Source organism: Zootoca vivipara, chromosome 17, assembly GCF_963506605.1.
Source record: "Zootoca vivipara chromosome 17, rZooViv1.1, whole genome shotgun sequence".
NCBI classification, from domain to species: Eukaryota; Metazoa; Chordata; class Lepidosauria; order Squamata; family Lacertidae; genus Zootoca; species Zootoca vivipara.
The window spans coordinates 20,224,703-20,243,694 of record NC_083292.1 but is presented as its reverse complement, the minus strand read 5'-3'; the positions used below and the strand labels follow the sequence as shown (position 1 = coordinate 20,243,694).

Here is an 18,992-nt window from a genome sequence, read left to right as displayed (position 1 = left end):
AGATGGAGGTTGTGTGTTCCTCCATGCTAGTACAACAGACCACACCCTCTTTTCATCCCAGAGTTTTTCATCCCAGAGTTTCCAGCACTGGGCAGTCAGAAGCACACTGCCTCCAATATGGTGGAGAGGGCTGTCGATAGCTACTACCCACAATGGCTATGCTCTGCCTCCACAGTCGGAAGCAGTGATGCTTCTGAATGCCAGTTGCTGGAAACCACAGGAGCGAAGAGGGCTCTTGTGCTCGAATCCTGCTTGCTGGTTTCCCACAGGCATCTGGCTGGCCACTGTGAGCAAAGGATGCTGGACTAGATGGGCCATTGGCCTGATCCAGCAGGCTCTTCCAACATGCTTATGTGGTAGAACATAACCACTGTGGCTAGCAGCCATCGACAGCCATATCCTTCGTGGATTTGCTGGATCCTTTTCTGAAACCAACCAAGCTGGCGGCTGTCACTCACATTTTGATAATAGATGTGCACACTTTCAGGGTGGGGTGGGAGTGTTGTATGAGAGAGTAAAGGAAAGAACAGCCAAAGAAAAATCTGGGACTTCATGCAGAAAATCTGTGGATTTGTGCAGGCTTGTTCCGCCGCCAGGCACCTAAGGGAAGGGAAGGATATTCTGACTTTGAAGTTGGAGCTTTAAAACACAAGAAAGACCCCCTAGAAAGAGAGAGGTTTCTTAAGCATGCTGCAAAATTGCTGGTTCCATATGGTTTAGAAAATTGATAGCAACTTCTCTCCAAGGAGGCATTTAAAGCACACCAAACAGGCTTGTTCAGTTTAATTGGAAAATTCGCTTCAATTATACTTTTGTAACCTATTGGGCTACCCTGCTTCTTGAGCTAAGCATTCGGTGGAAATTGAAGCCCGAGGTACGAGCCTTTCTTTTCTCCTCCTCCCACTTCAATTAAATAATGTTTTGACCCGACCAGAAACTTGCAAACAGCCTGATCCCAAATATGTTTAGTTAGAAGTTAAGTCCTGCGGAGTTCAATGGGACTTTTGATAACAGTAAGTAGGCTTAGTGAAGTTCCCCCTGCAGGACTCTTGCCTGTCTCACAGTCCCATGGCCTGGCGGCAAAATGGTAACAGCAATGTTCTCTTGACAAGAGAACTGAGCAATTTCCATCGTTTCACCTAGATGGAGATCTAAGCAAAGCGATATGAAACAAAGCACCCACCGTGAAATTAACGCATTTGAGAATGAATGGCAGAAGGTATCTGCGCAGCAACTGTGGAACATTGGTCTGAGGGTTAGTTCCCGGGCCCCACATTAAATGAGTTAATATTTCAGTTTCTTTATATGCAGATAGTCTAGGGTAGTTGCTCTGAAACTTTTTCTTGGTTCCATAAACTCATCCCCCAGTTCCCCCTACCCTGACCATCACAGTCGTACCTTGGTTCTCGAATGGAATCCATTCCAGAAGTCCGTTCGACTTCCAAAACGTTCAGAAACCAAGGTGCGGCTTCCAATTGGCTGCAGGAGCTTCCTGCAGCCAATCAGTAGCCGCATAAGCCATGTCAGACGTTTGGCTTCCAAAAATAGTTTGCACTCCGGAACACTCACTCCCGGGTTTGCGGCATTTGGGAGCCAAAACATTCGAGAACTAAGCTGTTCGAAAACCAAGGTATGATTGTGCTCAGAATAGCAGTCTGCACAACCCACTAAGGAACCTAGGAGCCAACTCCCAGGGGCCGAGGTCTTTACGTCGTCGCCCCCATAAAATATTTGAGGGGGCCGGGGACCCCCAAAGTTGATGGACATTGCCATTCAGATAGTGTACATGTACCACATCTTGTGATCAATTATGCAGGGCAGGGCTTACGTGCCCCCTCCCCCAATATTTTATTCAAGTTGGCATCCCTGCTAAGGAAGGTGGTATCATGACAAAATTCAAAGCAAGTAGCCCTTAATTGCACATTTATTGAAAATCCAGTATAAACCATTTAGTTTGAGTCATTTTAGAGCCCTAAATGGTCTCAGTCCAGTATACCTGAAGGAGCGTCTCCACCCCCATCATTCAGCCTGGACACTGAGGTCCAGCTCCAAGGGCCTTCTGGCGGTTCCCTCGCTACGAGAAGCCACGTTACAGGGAACCAGGCAGAGGGCCTTCTTGGTAGTGGCACCCACCCTGTGGAATGCCCTCCCACCAGAGGTCAAAGAGAACAACAATTACCAGACCTTTAGAAAGCATCTCAAGGCAGCCCTGTTTAGGGAAGCTTTTAATGTTTGATGGATTTCTGTATTTTAATGTTTTTTTGGAAGCCGCCCAGAGTGGCTTGGGGAACCCGGCCAGATGGGCGGGGTATAAACTACTATTATTATTATTATTATTATTATTATTATTATTATTATTATTATTATCTAAAGGCAGCCCTGTATAGGGAAGTTTCCAATGTTTGATGTTTTCTCGTGTTTTTATATCTGTTGGAAGCCGCCCAGAGTGGCTGGGGCAAGTCAGTCACGTAGGCTGAGTGCAAATGATAAAATTATTATTATGTGTTATTATTAATTCAACAAAATTGATGAACATGATCCCATAATACTAGCTTTTCAAAGTCTGATAGCCATTTACACCTTCCCACTTGCCTCTTAGCACCCCCTAGGTAATCCCCCTCAAAGGGATGGTACCACCCACTTTGGGAACCCCTGCTTGAGGGTGTCCCCTGGTACATTCCTCCTCACCTTGGCAAGGGTCTGTGGCAAAGGGCTTTGAGAACCACCCACCGCTTTAATTACCCACAATGCCCCTGGTGTAACATCATTCTGGGGCATTGCAAGAAATGAAGAAGACCGACCCCTTTTTAGTTTTCATTGCTCACAATGGAGTAGCAACACTATGACAGGGGCATTGTGGGTAATTAAAATGCTGGAAAGATCCCATATCCGGCCACCTGGCAGATGGGACCCCCGAGGCCCTGACAGCTGCCCAAGGATGCCAGTGGAGAATGGGGCACTGCCCCCACCAGAACTCAATCTCTGCTGCCTGCTTTTCCACTTCCAGGGGGCAGCCCTGGCTTTCAGCTTCCTCTCCCTTAGTCGCAGTCTTGCCCCTTGCATAACTCAGTAGGGACAAGGATGGGGAACTAGAATCAGTTGGTTCTGCCTGTCATTGGCTCTGGCGCCCTCTACTGTTGGACTCCCTGCCTTCTTCCCCAGCAGTCTCAATGGGCACCAGCTGTCCCTTTCTGCCGGACAGCAAAAGCAGTCCTGAGCTAGATAAGGTCAGGGGGCTGACTTGGTATAAGGCAGCTTGCTTTGTGAGATTTGGAGGTGGTTGTTGTTTTTTGCTACATCTTGCAATCTGCATTGGGACAGTCTGCAGGGGAGGCTAGTATGAGCTGCCGTAGAACCCAGGAACATCTCCCCATGGATCTGATGATATTGTGGGGAGCCACAAAGCATCAATGGGAGAACAGGTGTGTTCGTACTTTGTAGCCAGTGCCTATGTCTTCCTTTTGGTCCTCACTAAAAAGCAAAGCGGGAAATCTTCCTTTTTCTTTTTCTTTTACAAAAAAATAAATGAAAATAAATCTCCGTTCTCCTTTTAATGGTTTTTTAATTATTATTTTTTATGTGGGTCAGCATTAAAAGCCAAAGGTGATGATATGAATAGATGCCATATAAATCCCAGATAAACAAGTGATCAAAAGGAAATAGCTCGAAAGGGATTGTTTGGAGAGAGAGAGAAAAAATGGTGGCAAAGCTGTTTAAAATCGGACAAGACAAAAACAAAACACCACCCAACACTTGAGTGGAGAGAGATAGAGAGAGGGTTTGTGGATTCTTCTTTTTTTTAATCTTCTCTTGTAATTTGAGACTCTAATGATGGACTTATGATGCCCACTCTTCCCTTTTTCTTACACCTTACCCTACTAAAGGAGGAAATCTTGATTGGTAAGTGGATGAAAACCGCAAGATGCTAGGACATTTATTACTAGAGGTCACTGGAAAGTATGAGCTGTACCAGGGGTGACTAACCTGTGGCCTCCTGGATATTGCAGGAATACAAATCCCAGCGTCCTCCACCATTGGCCATTCTGGCTGCTGAGGATGCTGGGAGATGGAGTCCAGCAGCACCTGGGGGGTCCATTGGTTCCCCATTCCTGAGCTGTGCCTTCTAGGAGGGGGAGAAACACACCAAGAGATATATATATGTCTACCTTTTTTTCCCAGAGGGAGTTTTTGCTTTTTGTTTTCTTAAAGTTATCTTTAATTTTCTTCTTTTGATTATTGTTTCAAGGCATTACAATTTGCCTGCCAGATTTCCTTTATGCCATTCCTAAGATATTCCTTTTATTTTAAAGTTTGTGATAGACATCCCATCTCCTTGTCGAGAGTTGATTGATTGATTTGAAATGGAGATCAATCACAAAAGGGCAAGATCCCAGCCAAAGTTAAGCTCTTCTACAGCTTGGCTCCAGGCATGTTCCCTTAGGAGTTAAGTCTCACTCCTTTCAACGGAGCATGCAATTGATCCATATCTAATGGGGATCGAGCCCCACTGCATTCAAATGGGATTTAATCTCATATCATGTGTACAGCAGCCTTCCTTAACCTGGTGCCTTCCAAATGTTTTGAACTACAATTCCCATCAGTCCCAGACAGTATGTCCTTCCACACCTTGAGGAAGGTGTGGTGTCTCAGAAGAGCTGCTCTGGCTCCTGGAGGCAATGAAGGCTTCAATTAAGTCCCAGGCATTCTTGGGGCAAGTAGCTCACTTGGAGCTCTCCATGGTGCTGAAACCACTGGCCAGCCTTATGTCCTTCCAGTGGCATCCAGTCAAAGTCAGGGCAAGACAGGACATTTGTTTGTATAAGGGATGGGGTGCCTGTGGCACTCCAGATCTTGCTCGACTACATCTCCCATTACCCCAGACAATTTACCATGTTGGTTGATGGGAGTTGTCATCCAAAACAGGCTGGAGGACTTCCCAAGTTGGGGGATTCAGGTGCATAGGATTACCTCCTTATACTCTGTTGGTTTCTTCAAGGAAGAACCTGTGCACGATTAATACCATCCTTTGCCAACCTGATGCCTTCCAGATGTTCTGGACTACTACTCCCATCAGCCCCCACCAGCAGGGGGCATCTGGAGGGAACCAGGTCAGCGATGGCTGTTTAAGGCTCCCCTGCTGCAATCAATGGGAACTAGAAGTGCTTAATTTTAGCTGGTTTATGCTTGCAGGATTCTGTTCTGTTCTGTTTAATTTCTAAGGCATATGTCTGTCCGTCTTTTTAAAGATACTCCTTTTCTTTTTCAACCCCTTTGTTTTTAGAGAAGGCTTTGGTTTTAAGTCTGCTTTATATATTTTTTTATTTGATCTTTCATTCAACATTGATTCGCATGCCTAGGACTCTTTGCATGATGCCTTAAAATCTTCCAGTTTATATCTGGGTGGGGAAAACAGACATTTCTTCTTTCTTTCAGGGAGATGTGTTGTTTGGTTTTTTTATTCTTTCTTTCTTTGTTTGTTTCTTCCTTTCTCCTTCTTTCCTTCCTTCCTTTCTTTCCTTTGATTACAGACTGTGCATCATGATGGTTAAAAAGAAAAGAAAAAAGGTTTATTTGAAAATAAAATAAAATAATGATTGAGTGTATAAAATCAGACAAAACTAATGGGCTGAGGAAAAATCTATTTAAACGCTGGCCAATGGCTTTTTTTTGCTTGCAGATTTCAAAGTCTGGGTGTCCTGCTGACCTCTTTAAAAAAGCAGAGGGTCGGGTTGGCAGGCTGGCCCAACAGAATGGAGAGCCCCATGAATACGACTCAGGAAATGATACTTCTTCCCCTCCATCCACCCAGACAAGTGCATCCAGGTCAAAGGGGGGCCCCAAACCACCATGTGATCAAGTCTGTGATGGTTTCAGCCGGGCCTTCTCTTCCGGGAAGGTGAGCAGCGGGAGCAGTTCTGATTCAGGAAATTCCTTCACCAGCTGCTTCTCCCGGACTAAGGGGGCAACTTTAGACAATCCATCTCCAAGGGTTCGAGCCAAGGATGAAAGGTGAGCAACCACCCCGAAAGTCTTGAGCTCCGGAGCAACAGGAAGTTGCTGTAGCTCCTGAGCGGTGATGAAAGAAGTTTATAAAATTATGCATGCCGTGATTGGCCAGGGAAAGGTTTCTCTGCATCTCCCATGGCACTAGAAATCATGGACATCCAATGAAGCTGAATGTTGGAAGATTCAGATAAAAGAAAGTCCTTCTTCATACAGCGCCTAGTTAAACTATGGAACTCGCTGCCACAGGAGGCAGGGATGAACACCAACCTAGATTGCTCTAAAGGAGGATTAGACAAATTCATGGCTGACACGGGTTTCAGAGAGGGTTCTCACATAGCCCTACTTGGAAATGCTGGGGGTTGAAACTGGGACCTTTTTCATGCAAGGCAAAAGGGTCTCTGTTAGCAGTGATGGGTAAAGAGTAGACTGCTGCCAGTCAGAGTAGCCAGTATAGAGCCAGATGGATGAGTAGCCTGACCTAGTATAAGGCAGCTTTCTGTGTTTCGAATTGCATCTTTTAAAGGGAGTGAAACTGGAGTGGAAACTGGTTTGCTGTACCAAGTTCCTGTAAGGCTAGAATGCTATTTTTGGGTGTGAAATATCCCTTTTCAAGAAAAGGGTTGTTGCAATCTCCTGGGCACTCAGAAAAGAAAGTCTTGTTTTCAACCGTTGTTTTTTTCTGGCTCGCCTCTTAGGTCATGTGCCCGGAATGATTCTACATCCAGCAGGTCATCTCCAGAGTCTAACCACTCCCATTTATTACATCACAAGGCGGGATCCCGGTCTTCACACAGCAGATCCTGTTCATCAGGGACAAGGTGAGGTATCTTTAGGGTCATCTATTGGCAGTACTGACTCCCTAGAACTTCCCTTCCCCATTGATATCAGAGAGGCACCTTCACTCTTATCATTTTCAGGACCCACCAAAGCATTTTACATTTAGAGAAGCCTATCCTGAAACATGGGACCCAGGTGGTGCTGTGGGTTAAACCACTGAGCCTAGGGCTTGCTGATCAGAAGGTCGGCAGTTCGAATCCCTGTGACGGGGTGAGCTCCCGTTGCTCGGTCCCAGCTCCTGCCAACCTAGCAGTTCGAAAGCACGTCAAAGTGCAAGTAGATAAATAGGAACCGCTACAGCGGGGAGGTAAACGGCGTTTCCATGTGCTGCTCTGGTTCGCCAGAAGTGGCTTTGTCATGCTGGCCACATGACCTGGAAGCTATACGCCGGCTCCCTCGGCCAATAATGCGAGATGAGCGCGCAACCCCAGAGTCGGTCACGACTGGACCTAATGGTCAGGGGTCCCTTTACCTTTACTTTTATCCTGAAACATACTTTTAACGTGGAATTTGATTATGTATATTTGTTTTGAAACTGCAGAGGTCTGCATTTTTATGCGAACTCATTCTTTACATTGGAATTATATGCTGCTTAGTCATCGAAGCTTCTAAGCAGCTTACATAAAATATACATTTCAATTTACCAAAATGTTTTTTTAAAAAAGTAAACCTAAAAATGAATTCAAAAACAAAATCAGCAGTTTTCACACAAATAAAATTACATGTTTAAATTTATATCAAATATACATGTCCGGGGGGGGGGGGGGCGCTTGCTTTAAAAAGTTTTGAAACCACATAGAGGTTTAGGTTGATCAGGTAGTATTTTAAAATGCATGATATAAATGTGTATATTATTTATATATTGTGCTTATATCCCACCTTTTCCTCCAAGGAGGTCATGGTTCTCCAAGTCCCCATTTTACCCTCCCAACAACCTCACGAGGTGGTTAGGTTGAGAGGCAGTGACTGGCCCCCAAGCTGCTTCACATGGCTGAGTGGGGGGATTCGAACCGGGGTCTCCCAGGTCCTTGTACGATGCTCCAACCATTGTGCCACACTGGCTGCCATTCATACCAGGCAGATTGAGAAATTTGTGCCTCTCCAGGTGCTGCTGGACTACAACTCAGTTGGTCAGAGCATGGTGCTGATAGTGCCAAGGTTGCAGGTTCAATCCCCATATGGGACAGCTGCATATTCTTGCATGGCAGGGGGTCAGACCAGATGATCCTCAGGGTCCCTTCCAACTCTACGATTCTATGATCTATGAAACTCCCAACGTTTTTGACAGTGGGACACATTGGCAGGGGCTGATGGGAGCTGAGGTCCAACAACATCTACAGACCCTCCAAGTGTCCCTATTTTCCAGGGACAGTCCTAGATTTACAGAAGCCATCCTGGTTTCTGATTGGATCCTGGAATGTCCCATTTTTCCTTAGGATGTCCCTATTTTCATTGGAGAAACGTTGGAGGGTATGGAGTTATCTGACCCCCCTAGCCGTCTGAAGGCAATCCTGTATAGGGAAAGTTTTTGTTTTTTTAATAAAATGTTTAATGTTTTGTTATGTTTCCATCCATATGTTGGAAGCTTCCCAGAGTGGCTGGGTCAACCCACTAAGATGTGTGGGGTATAAATAGTAAAATTATCATTATGGAATGGGACATCCCTATTTTCATCGGAGAAATGTTGGAAGGTATGCATCTAGAGGACCAAAGGGTTCTCCACCCCTGAGCTCAACAGAAGCCTACACCAGGTAGCAAGAAGTCTCTGTGAACCAGTTCTGTGGCCCTGTGTAACCACAACCTCAGCATGACCACCTTCCAGTGCATACGGCATCTGTTGGGGGTTGAATCTTGCGCCTCTTGCGCTTTCCCATCAGCCTTATATTTAAATCTCACCTGTTTCCAGATCCTATTCACGTTCCCCTAGCTACTCACCCAAGTCCGGCAAGAGAAGCCCCGGGAGCAGAAGTTCCAGGCAACGACGAAGTCCCAGCTATGCTCGCTATAGTCCTATCAGGTACCACTCGCTTATGCTGTGTCCAGTGCCCACATCTTACCATCCACACACTTCTCATCCAGGATCTCCATTCATTCATTCATTCATTGAATGTATATACAACCCTATACCTGGGGGTCTCAGGGCAGTTCACAGGGTGGTTGCGGAATGATGTTTGAAGGCTCTGTAGATGGTTGAAAGAGATTTGGCATTCGCAGATATTTAAGAGATAGGAACGACTTGGATTTGGTGGGCAGTAAATCGGCAGCTGCTAAATCCAGTAAACAACAAGAACGTGTGTGTTTGCCTGAGCTAAGATAAGCATTATATAAATTTTTTATTAAATTTTCTGTTTTACAATTTACTCATTTTTACATCCTTAAGATATCAATGAGTTCCCTTCTTCTCTTTCCATGGTTCATTTTACGTATCATAAATCCCTGCATATTTACAGAAACTATACCACTCAGTATTCCATTATTACATCCATCATAACTTATTTACACTGTTCAATTTATCTTAATGCTGCCAGTGTCTTCAGCCATACACAGTTATTTCCCATATACTCAATAAACGTTTTCCAATCTTCTCTAATTGTATGTTCTTCTTGTTCTCTTCTTCTATATGTTAAGTCTGCGAGTTGTGCATATTCTGTCAACTTAAGTTGCCATTCTTCTTTGGTTGGAACCTTGCTCATTTTCCATTTTGGGGCTAACAAAACACGGCCCGCAGTAGTGGCATACATATACATAGGTGCCAACTCCCAGATTGAAAAATCCGGGATCTGCAGCGGCGTGGCACCGGAAGTCGCGCTGCGGCCATTTTGGAACTGGGCAGAGCAGCACCGGAAGTTGCTTCTACACATGCTCTGACCATTTCCAAAATGGCCACAGCGCCAGAAATCGCTTCTGCGCATGCCCAGAGACTCCAGACATGCGCAGAAGGAGCCTCCCCGGGCCAGTAAGAATCCGGGGGATTTACAGGTTTTTTTAAAAAATCCGGGCTGCCAGCGGGAAACGGCTGGAAAAACAGGGGTTTCCTGGGGAATACGGGAGACTTGGCAGCTATGTACATATATAACCTTTTTTGACACCTGGGAATTTCAATCTTAATTATCCCCAACAGAAAGGATTCTGGGTTTTTCGGGGGGAAGTACTTTTAAACATTTTTTTCAATTCATTATGGATCATTTCCCAATACTCTTTTACCCTTTTACAAGTCCACCACATATGAAAGAACATTCCTTCTACCTCTTTGCATCTCCAGCAATTACTAAAATAAGCATTGTTGATCGTCCGTGGGATTATCTTTTTTTCTCCTCAGGGACCGTGAACGAGATCACAAGTATGGGTCCAGTGGGAAGGAGTCTCACAGGCACCGTGACCGCCGGCGCCGCAAACAATCATATTCACCCATGAGGAAGCGGAGAAGAGATTCCCCCAGCCATCTGGAAGCCCGACGCATAACAAGGTGAGCTAGGGCTGTCCCAGAGGTAAAAAAGAAGATTGTCCTTCTCAGCTGCTGTCAAGGTGATCAAACCACCTTGAAAGGTTGGGTGTCAGGGCTGAGCTGCCACCCGCTTGGGAATTACACCCAGCTCCTGCCAACCTCGGTCTACAAACACAATTGGTTCCGGAAGTCCGTACTTAACCTGAAGCGAACTTTCCCATTGAAAGTAATGGAAAGTGGATTAATCCGTTCCAGACGGGTCCGCAGAGTACTTAAACTGAAAATACTCAAACCGAGGCATACTTAAACTGAGGTAGGACTGTATATATGTTGCAACCCAGTCAGATGGGCGGGGTATATTATTATTATTATTATTAAACAGGACATCCCTATTTTCATCAGAGAAATGTTGGGCGGAATGTTGCTGTGAGGGTGAGATAGAAATGCAGTAAAATATATATTGACAGCACTGAACTAAATTTGCGTCGAATTTTGCACCATTGCAGGTTGCAAAGATTTTTTTTCATAATAATTTTTATTGTTTTTTTCACAAATAAACATAGTCAAAATTTCAACATAAACACAACATAGACATATATATATATCCCAAATTATACATTTTTAGGGATATCTCATTAAGTTACAACATATTCAACATATGTTCTGCCGAACTCGACTTCCCCTTTCCCTCAACTTTGGTTTTATTTGTCAAATTTTTCTACTTGCGCTCTTATGAATCCATTTCTTATTTGTTTAACTATACCTTGTCCTCTTCTATATAGTCCCTATTATTACAGATGCAGGTGTTACAAGATCACTATAGGCATTGTTGATGTTTTGCAGTACGTTTTAAGATATTCCACAAATTTACCCCATTCTTTCTGGATTTTCTGATCTTTTTGGTCTCTTACCCTCCCGGTCAATTTAGCCAGTTCTATATACTCTACCATTTTACCTCTCCAATCCTCTACTGATGGAATCTCAGTTGTTTTCCATTTCTGCGCCAGGAGCACTCTAGCTGCTGTGATGGCGTACATAAATATTCTTACATCCTCCTTTCTTATTTCACTTCCTATTAAGCCCAACAAAAATAACTCAGGTTTCTTCGGGAATGTATATTTTAACAATCTTTTAAACTCATTGTAAATTAGCTCCCAAAAAAGGCTTAACTACAGTGGTACCTCTACTTACGAATTTAATGCGTTCCGAACGCACATTCGTAAGTCAAAAAAAAATTGTAGGTCGAATCCCATAGAAATGCATTGGGAGAAAAAATTCATAAGTCGAAGCAACCCTATCTAAAAATTCGTAAGTAGAAAACCGCATCCAAGATGGCGGATGGAGCTCCGTTCGTAAGTAGAAACATTCGTAAGTAGAGTTATTCGTAAGTAGAGGTACCACTGTATTTTACATTGCCACCACATATGATATATATCACCATCCTCCTCCTTGCACTTCCAACATTTTTTGTCCTTTGGGGTCAAATACCAATGGTACATAAGTTTCATAATATTCTCTTTTAGTATCGTACATGCGGTAAACTTGATGTTGTAATTCCATAATTTGAACCAGAGATCAACTTCGGTTGCAAAGATTTTGAGCGCACAAAGAGCGTCAGGGTGAAGATTCTGCACATTTAAATCTATATATTTAATTTAAATCTATATATTTAATGGATAGATACTCTTAAGAAGGTACTCCGGCAGCCTTCTTAAGAGTGGAAGTAGGATTACCTTCTGTGTCTGCCAGGGCCCACTTAAGATTTCTACGTTTTTTCATCAACCTCGCAAATGCCTCAAACACCTTATTTGCTAAACAAGCCTTTGTATCTTTACAATATAATACTATTTGGCATCTAAAACTATTAGATATTGTATCCAGATACAATCTACCCGAGTTTAATACTCTCAAACTGTGGAGCCCTGATAAAGTTCGGGAATGGATCTTTGAAAAAGACGCCTTTTTAGACACCACGAAGATAAAAAAATTCTGGGTTTTCCTACTGGTTCCCCCGAGTAAAGGCAGTCAAAATCTGTGCCAACTACCTGGTGGATATCACTGATCCCACCCTTCGGAGAGCTTTCACAATGGCCCGGTTTCAAACATTGCCAACTGTATACCTGACCGGTAGATTTACAAAAATCCCAGCAGAACACCGTTTATGCCCTTGCTTCATGAAAATTAAAGAGGATCTTATACATTACCTCCTCTATTGCCCCATTTACTCGGGCTTTAGAGACGCGATGCTGCAAACTATACCCAACTCTATAATCAATCCTGAAGATAGAGTAAATTTTTTGTTAGTTGATGCTAACCCACAAATTACCCATGTGGTAGCGGTCTTTGTGATGTAGGACATGAAAGCCAGGGAAAGATTTATGGATGATAAAGTAAAGACCCCTTCATCGTCTGTTTAACTCGTTGCTTGTTTTCCTTCTCTTTCTGTTTTGTGGGATGAAGGTTTTGTTGGGATAGTATGCAATGAATTTTAACATTTTTTAATTATTGTTGTGTTGATATTTGTGTACAGGCATGGTCCTCACAATAAACGGTTTTGTTGTTGTTGTTATATTTAATGAAAACTTCATGAATTTAAAACTGATTTTGCATTTTGCATTTAAATATAATTATATAAATATAATATAATCTATTATATATAATAGATTAGTTTACATAATCTATATAATAGATTATATGGTCTACATATTATAGATTTTATTATATAATATATATATTATAGATTATATAATCTGTAATCTATAAAAATAATCTAAATGGATTTTGCATTTAAAAGCAATCTAAATTGATTCAAATTTATAAATGTAAACTGCAAATTTAATTTTCTTTTTTGAAATTTCTTTCAAAATTTGGACAAAATTTTTGCTCTCATTGGCTTCTTTGCATGTCCGGGAGTTCTTGCATAATGAGAGAAGGAATAAAAAAAAGCTTCCCTCTTTGTTTCTTTTGTCTCCGCAGTGCCCGAAAGCGCCCAATCCCCTACTACCGCCCCAGCCCCTCTTCCTCATCCCCCAGCAGCATAAGCAGCTATTCCTCCTGGCACAGCCCCTTCAGCCCCTCCCCCAGCCGTAGTAGCCGCAGCTACTCCAGCAAAAGGACCAGCCGCAGCAGAAGCTGGAGCAGCAGCGGCAGCGACCGGAGCCGCAGTGGCAGCAGCTCAGGGGCACGGAACAGCCGGCGAAGCGGCAGCAGGAGCGGCGAGTCGGCAGGCAGCTACGACAGCTTGCGGCGTTAGCGGACCATGGCCAGGAGGTCCCCTCTTCAACAGAGTCAACGGAATGTGTTTCTCAAGGGGCAGATCCGGAAAGGCATCCTGTTCTTGACCAGAAGCAAACGACATCACTCGTTTAGCAACCCTAAGTTGCGGGGGACGCCCCAGAGGGACGCATCTTTCTTTCTTTTTCCACCTGACCCACCAACCCATGGGGGGAAACCAGCCATGAAACTGATCCTTTGTCATTGCAGACCGGCGAGTGCAAACCTGGGCTGTCTCTAGCACGTTTCTCCTGCAGGGGTGCTTCACACCAGTCCATCAGCTCTTGGAACTCAAGAGAACTGGGTGTATCCTCCTCTTGCCTGTATCACAGCAAGCTTTGGACCGTCCTGTTGAGGAAATGCTTTTGATGCCGCACCCCAAATTCCTCCACTATTCAGCAGGTCACGTTGCTGGTTCCTGTTGCTCCCCATTAAGGGGGAGTAGACTATGTCATCCATTAAGAATCCTGCATTTCAGGGGGCTGGACCTGAATGGCCCTCCCGACTCTACCATTCTGTGATCGATCCCTTTCAGCTTCTGTCCTCCTTGCCCTTCTTCCTCTTGTGATCTGCACCCTCAATCTTCCCTGGCTGACGCAGGCAGCTGCCGAAATCTCGCTTTCTGCCACCGGAGAGTGACAGTCATGTGACGACAAACCAGTTGCCGGCCTCCCAAGGACGTCAAACTGGATCGTCAAACTTCCTCGTTAAGTCCAACGTCCATCAACTCCAAGCCAACATGGCCAAAAGTCATGGGTGTCTGTGGTCTTCCCAATGGGGTCGCCTGATTGGCCATCAGGAGAACAGGATGGTGGACTAGATGGGCTTTGGCTGGGCTCTTTTTAAGTTCTTTTGGAGAGTTGAAGTCCCACATCAGCTGGAGGGCCACGGGTTCCCCACAACCAGGACCACCCCCAACCTACGATTCTCAAACCCACCTCCGAAATTAATGAGGAGGAGTTAAAATCCACTGAGCTAATGATGCAGGGAATTTGAGGGAGGGGGTAAAGTGAAGTGAAATACCATCTCCAACATAGATAAGTGAAGTCACTCTGAGGAAGGCTTACACATCAAACTACAAGAAAGAAGATTCCACCTAAACATTAGGAAGAACCTCCTGACAGCAAGAGCTGTTCGGCAGTGGAATTTGCTACCAAGGAGTGTGGTGGAGTCTCCTTCTTTGGAGGTCTTTAAGCGGAGGCTTGACAGGCATATGTCAAGAATGCTTTGATGGGGTTTCCTGCTTGGCAGGGGGTTGGACTGGATGGCCCTTGTGGTCTCTTCCAACTCTATGATTCTACGATTCTATGATTAATCACCCATCAGCCCGTAGCAACATTCATCTTTGTAAAACCTGTATAGAGGCAAAGAAAGGAGAGACAGAGAGAAGTTCCGTGTTATTTATTGGAGGTGGGAGGGATCTCTGAAGAACCCCCTCCTCCTCTGTATTGCACCCACCCCAAACTTTCCTGCCAGACCCCATAGGGGTGGTTGCAGACCCTGGAAAGATGTGCCTGCTTAGAGAGGGGCTGTCCACAGGCGTTTGAGTCCGTGCAAGCAAAGGCTCCTTCTTTTTTCCTCAATCCGACCGTTTGCTGATATATGTTCCTTTGTTATTTATTGATTGCTGTAATTATTTATTACGTTTGGGATTTGGTGCTGAGTTGCATGTCAATCACTTGCTGTCGCTATCAAAGTTTAATTTATTCCCATTTTTTAGCACTAAGTTATTAGTATTTATTATTATTATTATTATTATTATTATTATTATTATTATTATTATTATTATTATTAGGGTTGTTTTGTTTCATTTAATGCAGGGATGTAGAGGCCCTCGAGTGACGTTCAGGCTCAGTTTTACTATATTTTGCTGCCTCTGGCTCTTTCCCCCTAAATAGGAATGTCAGGGAACTCTGATGAAAATGGAAATAGGAGTGGAAATTGCTGGTGTTTGGTCCCATATCTGGAGTTGAAATCAATCCAGTGCATTCAATTGGGATTCACTGTTATTGGTTTCAATCTGCAAATCATATGTTGCTGATTACATCCCCCTTCTGCTTTCTTTGCATTGAAATGATGGGTGGAAAAACATTACCATTGTTATTATTACTATTATTATTATTTAAATTTATTACCTGCCCTTTACCCTAAGGTCTCACACTGGATTGCAACAATTGAAACTCAACGTTAAAAACAGTTTAAATCAACTTACAGTCATGAAAATAATGCACGAAAATAATGCAATGACAACATAATCTACGAGACAACGAAAATAATGCAATGACAACATAATCTACGAGATTACAGAAATTACGTAATCTCAACCACAGCGGACGGCGAGACGCAACGTTAAAAGCAGCTTAAAACAACTGACAATCACAAAATAGGGTTGGGCCCTATTGCAATGGCAAAGCAATTTACATAGTTAGTTAACCTAAATCACAAGTTTCACAATTTTGCCCCAGTGGACCTGGAGAAAAAGAACATTGCTTTGTATGGAAGACGAACCACAGCAGTCAGAAACAGTGCTGCATGCAATCAGAGGCGTAGCAAGGTCAGGTGGTACCAGGTGCACATTTTTTGTCACACACACCCCGCACTGCAATTTTGGGGAACGTTTTAGGGAGGGTGCCCCAAAGTTGTTGAGTTTTTTAAGGAAAGGTTGAGCTTTTTTAAGGGTACCCCTAAGTTCCCACAGATCACGCAAATCCAACCGCCAATCGCATAAAAAACCACCTGCCAGGAATGTGACCGCCGCCGGCCGGGGTGTGCCAGACTGATTGCCGGGCGGATTTGCGCGACCAGCAGGCGTATTTTCATAACAATGATCACGCCAATCGTGAAAATCTGCCTGCCAGGGGTGCGAGTGCCGCCACGCAGATCCGCCTGGGGGGATTTCGTCCGCCCCCCCCCACGGCATAATACCACACACCCCACACACCCCTTGCGATACCCCTGCCTCTACCCACAATCCCACCCTAGGTTGGGGGCTGCTTGACTCCCTCAACAACTGTGACCGGCTAAACCAAGCATTCAGTTGTGGTGCTCCTCCTAGAACAAAATTTAAGGGTGTGCCCCCCGAAGCCAATGTGGACATGCAGATTTCAGGGATTTCTTGGGACAACTGCTCTGTCATGAGCAGCAACTTCCACAGAGTTTAGTGCCAAATTGGGGACTGGCCCTACCATAAGGCAGACTGAAGCAGAGGCTTCCAATGGCGGGTGTGGGAAGGAGCAGTATGGCCGTGGGGGGGGGAGGGTTGAGATGCCAGAAGACAGAACAACGCATGCCACGTAGACTATCCCCTAAACCAGCTTGCTTCTAGCTACCACTTTTGTAGCTCCCCCCCCCCAAATCGTTGTTGTTGTTGTTTAGTCGTTTAGTCATGTCCGACTCTTCGTGACCCCATGGACCAGGCATGTCAAACCTGCGGCCCTCCAGATGTTTTGGACTACAATTCCCATCTTCCCCAACCACTGGTCCTGCTAGCTAGGGATCATGGGAGTTGTAGGCCAAAACATCTGGAGGGCCGCAGGTTTGACATGCCTGCCATGGACCATAGCACGCCAGGCACTCCTGTCTTGCACTGCCTCCCGCAGTTTGGTCAAACTCATGTTCGTAGCTTCGAGAACACTGTCCAACCATCTCGTCCTCTGTCATCCCCTTCTCCTAGTGCCCTCAATCTTTCCCAACATCAGGGTCTTTTCCAAGGATTCTTCTCTTCTCATGAGGTGGCCAAAGTATTGGAGCCGCAGCTTCACAATCTGTCCTTCCAGGGAGCACTCAGGGCTGATTTCCTTAAGAATGGATAGGTTTGATCGTCTTGCAGTCCATGGGACTCTCAAGAGTCTCCTCCAGCACCATAATTCAAAAGCATCAATTCTTCGGCGATCAGCCTTCTTTATCATATTGGGAACTATAGTTTGTTAAGGAGGCTGAAAGGCGTTAGAGGATCCCTCTTCCCCTCACAGAGCTACAATTCCCAGAGTGGTGTAACAATTGATCCCTCTCCCTGGGGAACTCTGGGAATTGCAACCCTGCCCAATACGTTCTCCTGTTCTGCACTCACAAAAATCTCCAGCTTCCCCTAAAATTGTTGTCGTTTAGTCGTTCAGTCGTGTCCGACCAGAGCACACCAGGCACTCCTGTCATGCACTGCCTCCCGCAGTTTGGTCAAACTCATGTTCGTAGCTTCGAGAACACTGTCCGGCCATCTCGTCCTCTGTCGTCCCCTTCTCCTAGTGCCCTCCATCTTTCCCAACATCACGGATCACTGCCTTGTCGTGGTGAAGGAACTTGAATAACTCAGAGAAGCTATGAGCTAGCTATGCTGTGCAGGGCCACCCAAGATGGACAGGTCATAGTGGAGAGTTTTGACTAAACGTGATCCACCTGGAGCAGGAACTGGCAAGCCATTCCAGTATCCCTGCCAAGAAAACTCCCCTAAAATAAACACCTTTAAATATTTCCCATTTTGTGCATGTAATTACTCCCCCCCCCCCAAGTCTGGTTTCCCACTCTGCATCCAAAGAATGGGAAAACGTTTGGGGGAAATCTCACCAAAAGACAGCTACCTCCATTCCAAGAGATTTCAAAAAGCCCAATCCGAAACATGAACTGCTTACTCAAAAGTAAGTGCCACTGAATTCAGTGGTTATGGAGGAAACTGCCTTATACTGAGTCAGACCGATGGTCTTTCTGGTCTACAATGACTGGCAGCAGCTCTCTGGGTTATCAGGCATTGGTCTTTCTCCTAACCGTACCTAGAGATGCCAGGACTTGAACCCAGGACCTTCTGCATGCAAAGCAGATGCTCTAGCCCCTGAAGCTACAGCGGTTTCCTGGGGTAGGGGGGGGGGTAGTATTGTGGTCTCCGCATTAAAGGTTTGATTCTCTCCCTCCCTCTCTGCTTTAACTGCTAAATGCTGAACTGTTCTTCCACCTTACATGTTACCACTTCATTTATGTCTCCAGCCAAACCACTGGTATTATTGTTGTTGTTGTTGTTAATTTATCATGCACTGTATATATGATGAGAGACAGGTGTCACATATTTATTTATTTATTTATTGTTTATTTATTTGTTTATTTATTTGGATTTTTAAAAATGAAAACAATTCTGTCACTGGGTTTTCGGTTGTTGAGGGGTGGTTTTCTCCCCCCCCCAAAAAAATAATAATAATCATTTCCTTTTGAGAACCACTAGTTCCTCTCTAACAAAGGAAAACAGCAACTGAACATCTCAGAAATCTAAAATGTTTCAGACCCAGACCAGGTTGTGTTTTCCTTTTAAATTCTGTTCACATGTGACGGCTACGTATTCTGAAGAAGAACACACACAGTAGAACATTTCATGAAGGAGAGATAGAGGGGTTTTTTCCCTGAAGCATCTGAACTGAAGCAGAACAAGGCAAAAGGCAAGATGTGGTCT

The 18,992-nt window shown here is 44.6% G+C and overlaps 1 protein-coding gene and 1 long non-coding RNA gene across 3 annotated transcripts in view; one reads left to right on the top strand and one right to left on the bottom strand.

Moving 5' to 3' along the window:
* SRRM4 (serine/arginine repetitive matrix 4) overlaps positions 1-13,557 on the top strand; it is a 123,577-nt gene extending 110,020 nt beyond the window's left edge. Inside the window, 6 exon segments of the mRNA XM_035098140.2 lie at positions 5,678-6,009; positions 6,620-6,649; positions 6,651-6,824; positions 8,750-8,860; positions 10,163-10,309; positions 13,265-13,557. Of these exon segments, the coding sequence (XP_034954031.2) occupies positions 5,678-6,009; positions 6,620-6,649; positions 6,651-6,824; positions 8,750-8,860; positions 10,163-10,309; positions 13,265-13,541 (1,071 nt within the window). The 3' untranslated portion in view covers positions 13,542-13,557.
* Positions 1-18,992, bottom strand: part of LOC118075824 (uncharacterized) — a 43,873-nt gene that overhangs the window by 6,142 nt on the left and 18,739 nt on the right. The window contains exon 3 of one of the 2 annotated variants that reach the window (XR_004691447.2): positions 14,858-14,915. The exons of the other annotated variant lie outside the window; for it this stretch is intronic. This is a non-coding gene — a long non-coding RNA (uncharacterized LOC118075824). Of the gene's footprint in view, positions 1-14,857; positions 14,916-18,992 lie in introns of those variants that run through there. 2 annotated transcript variants of the gene reach the window in all.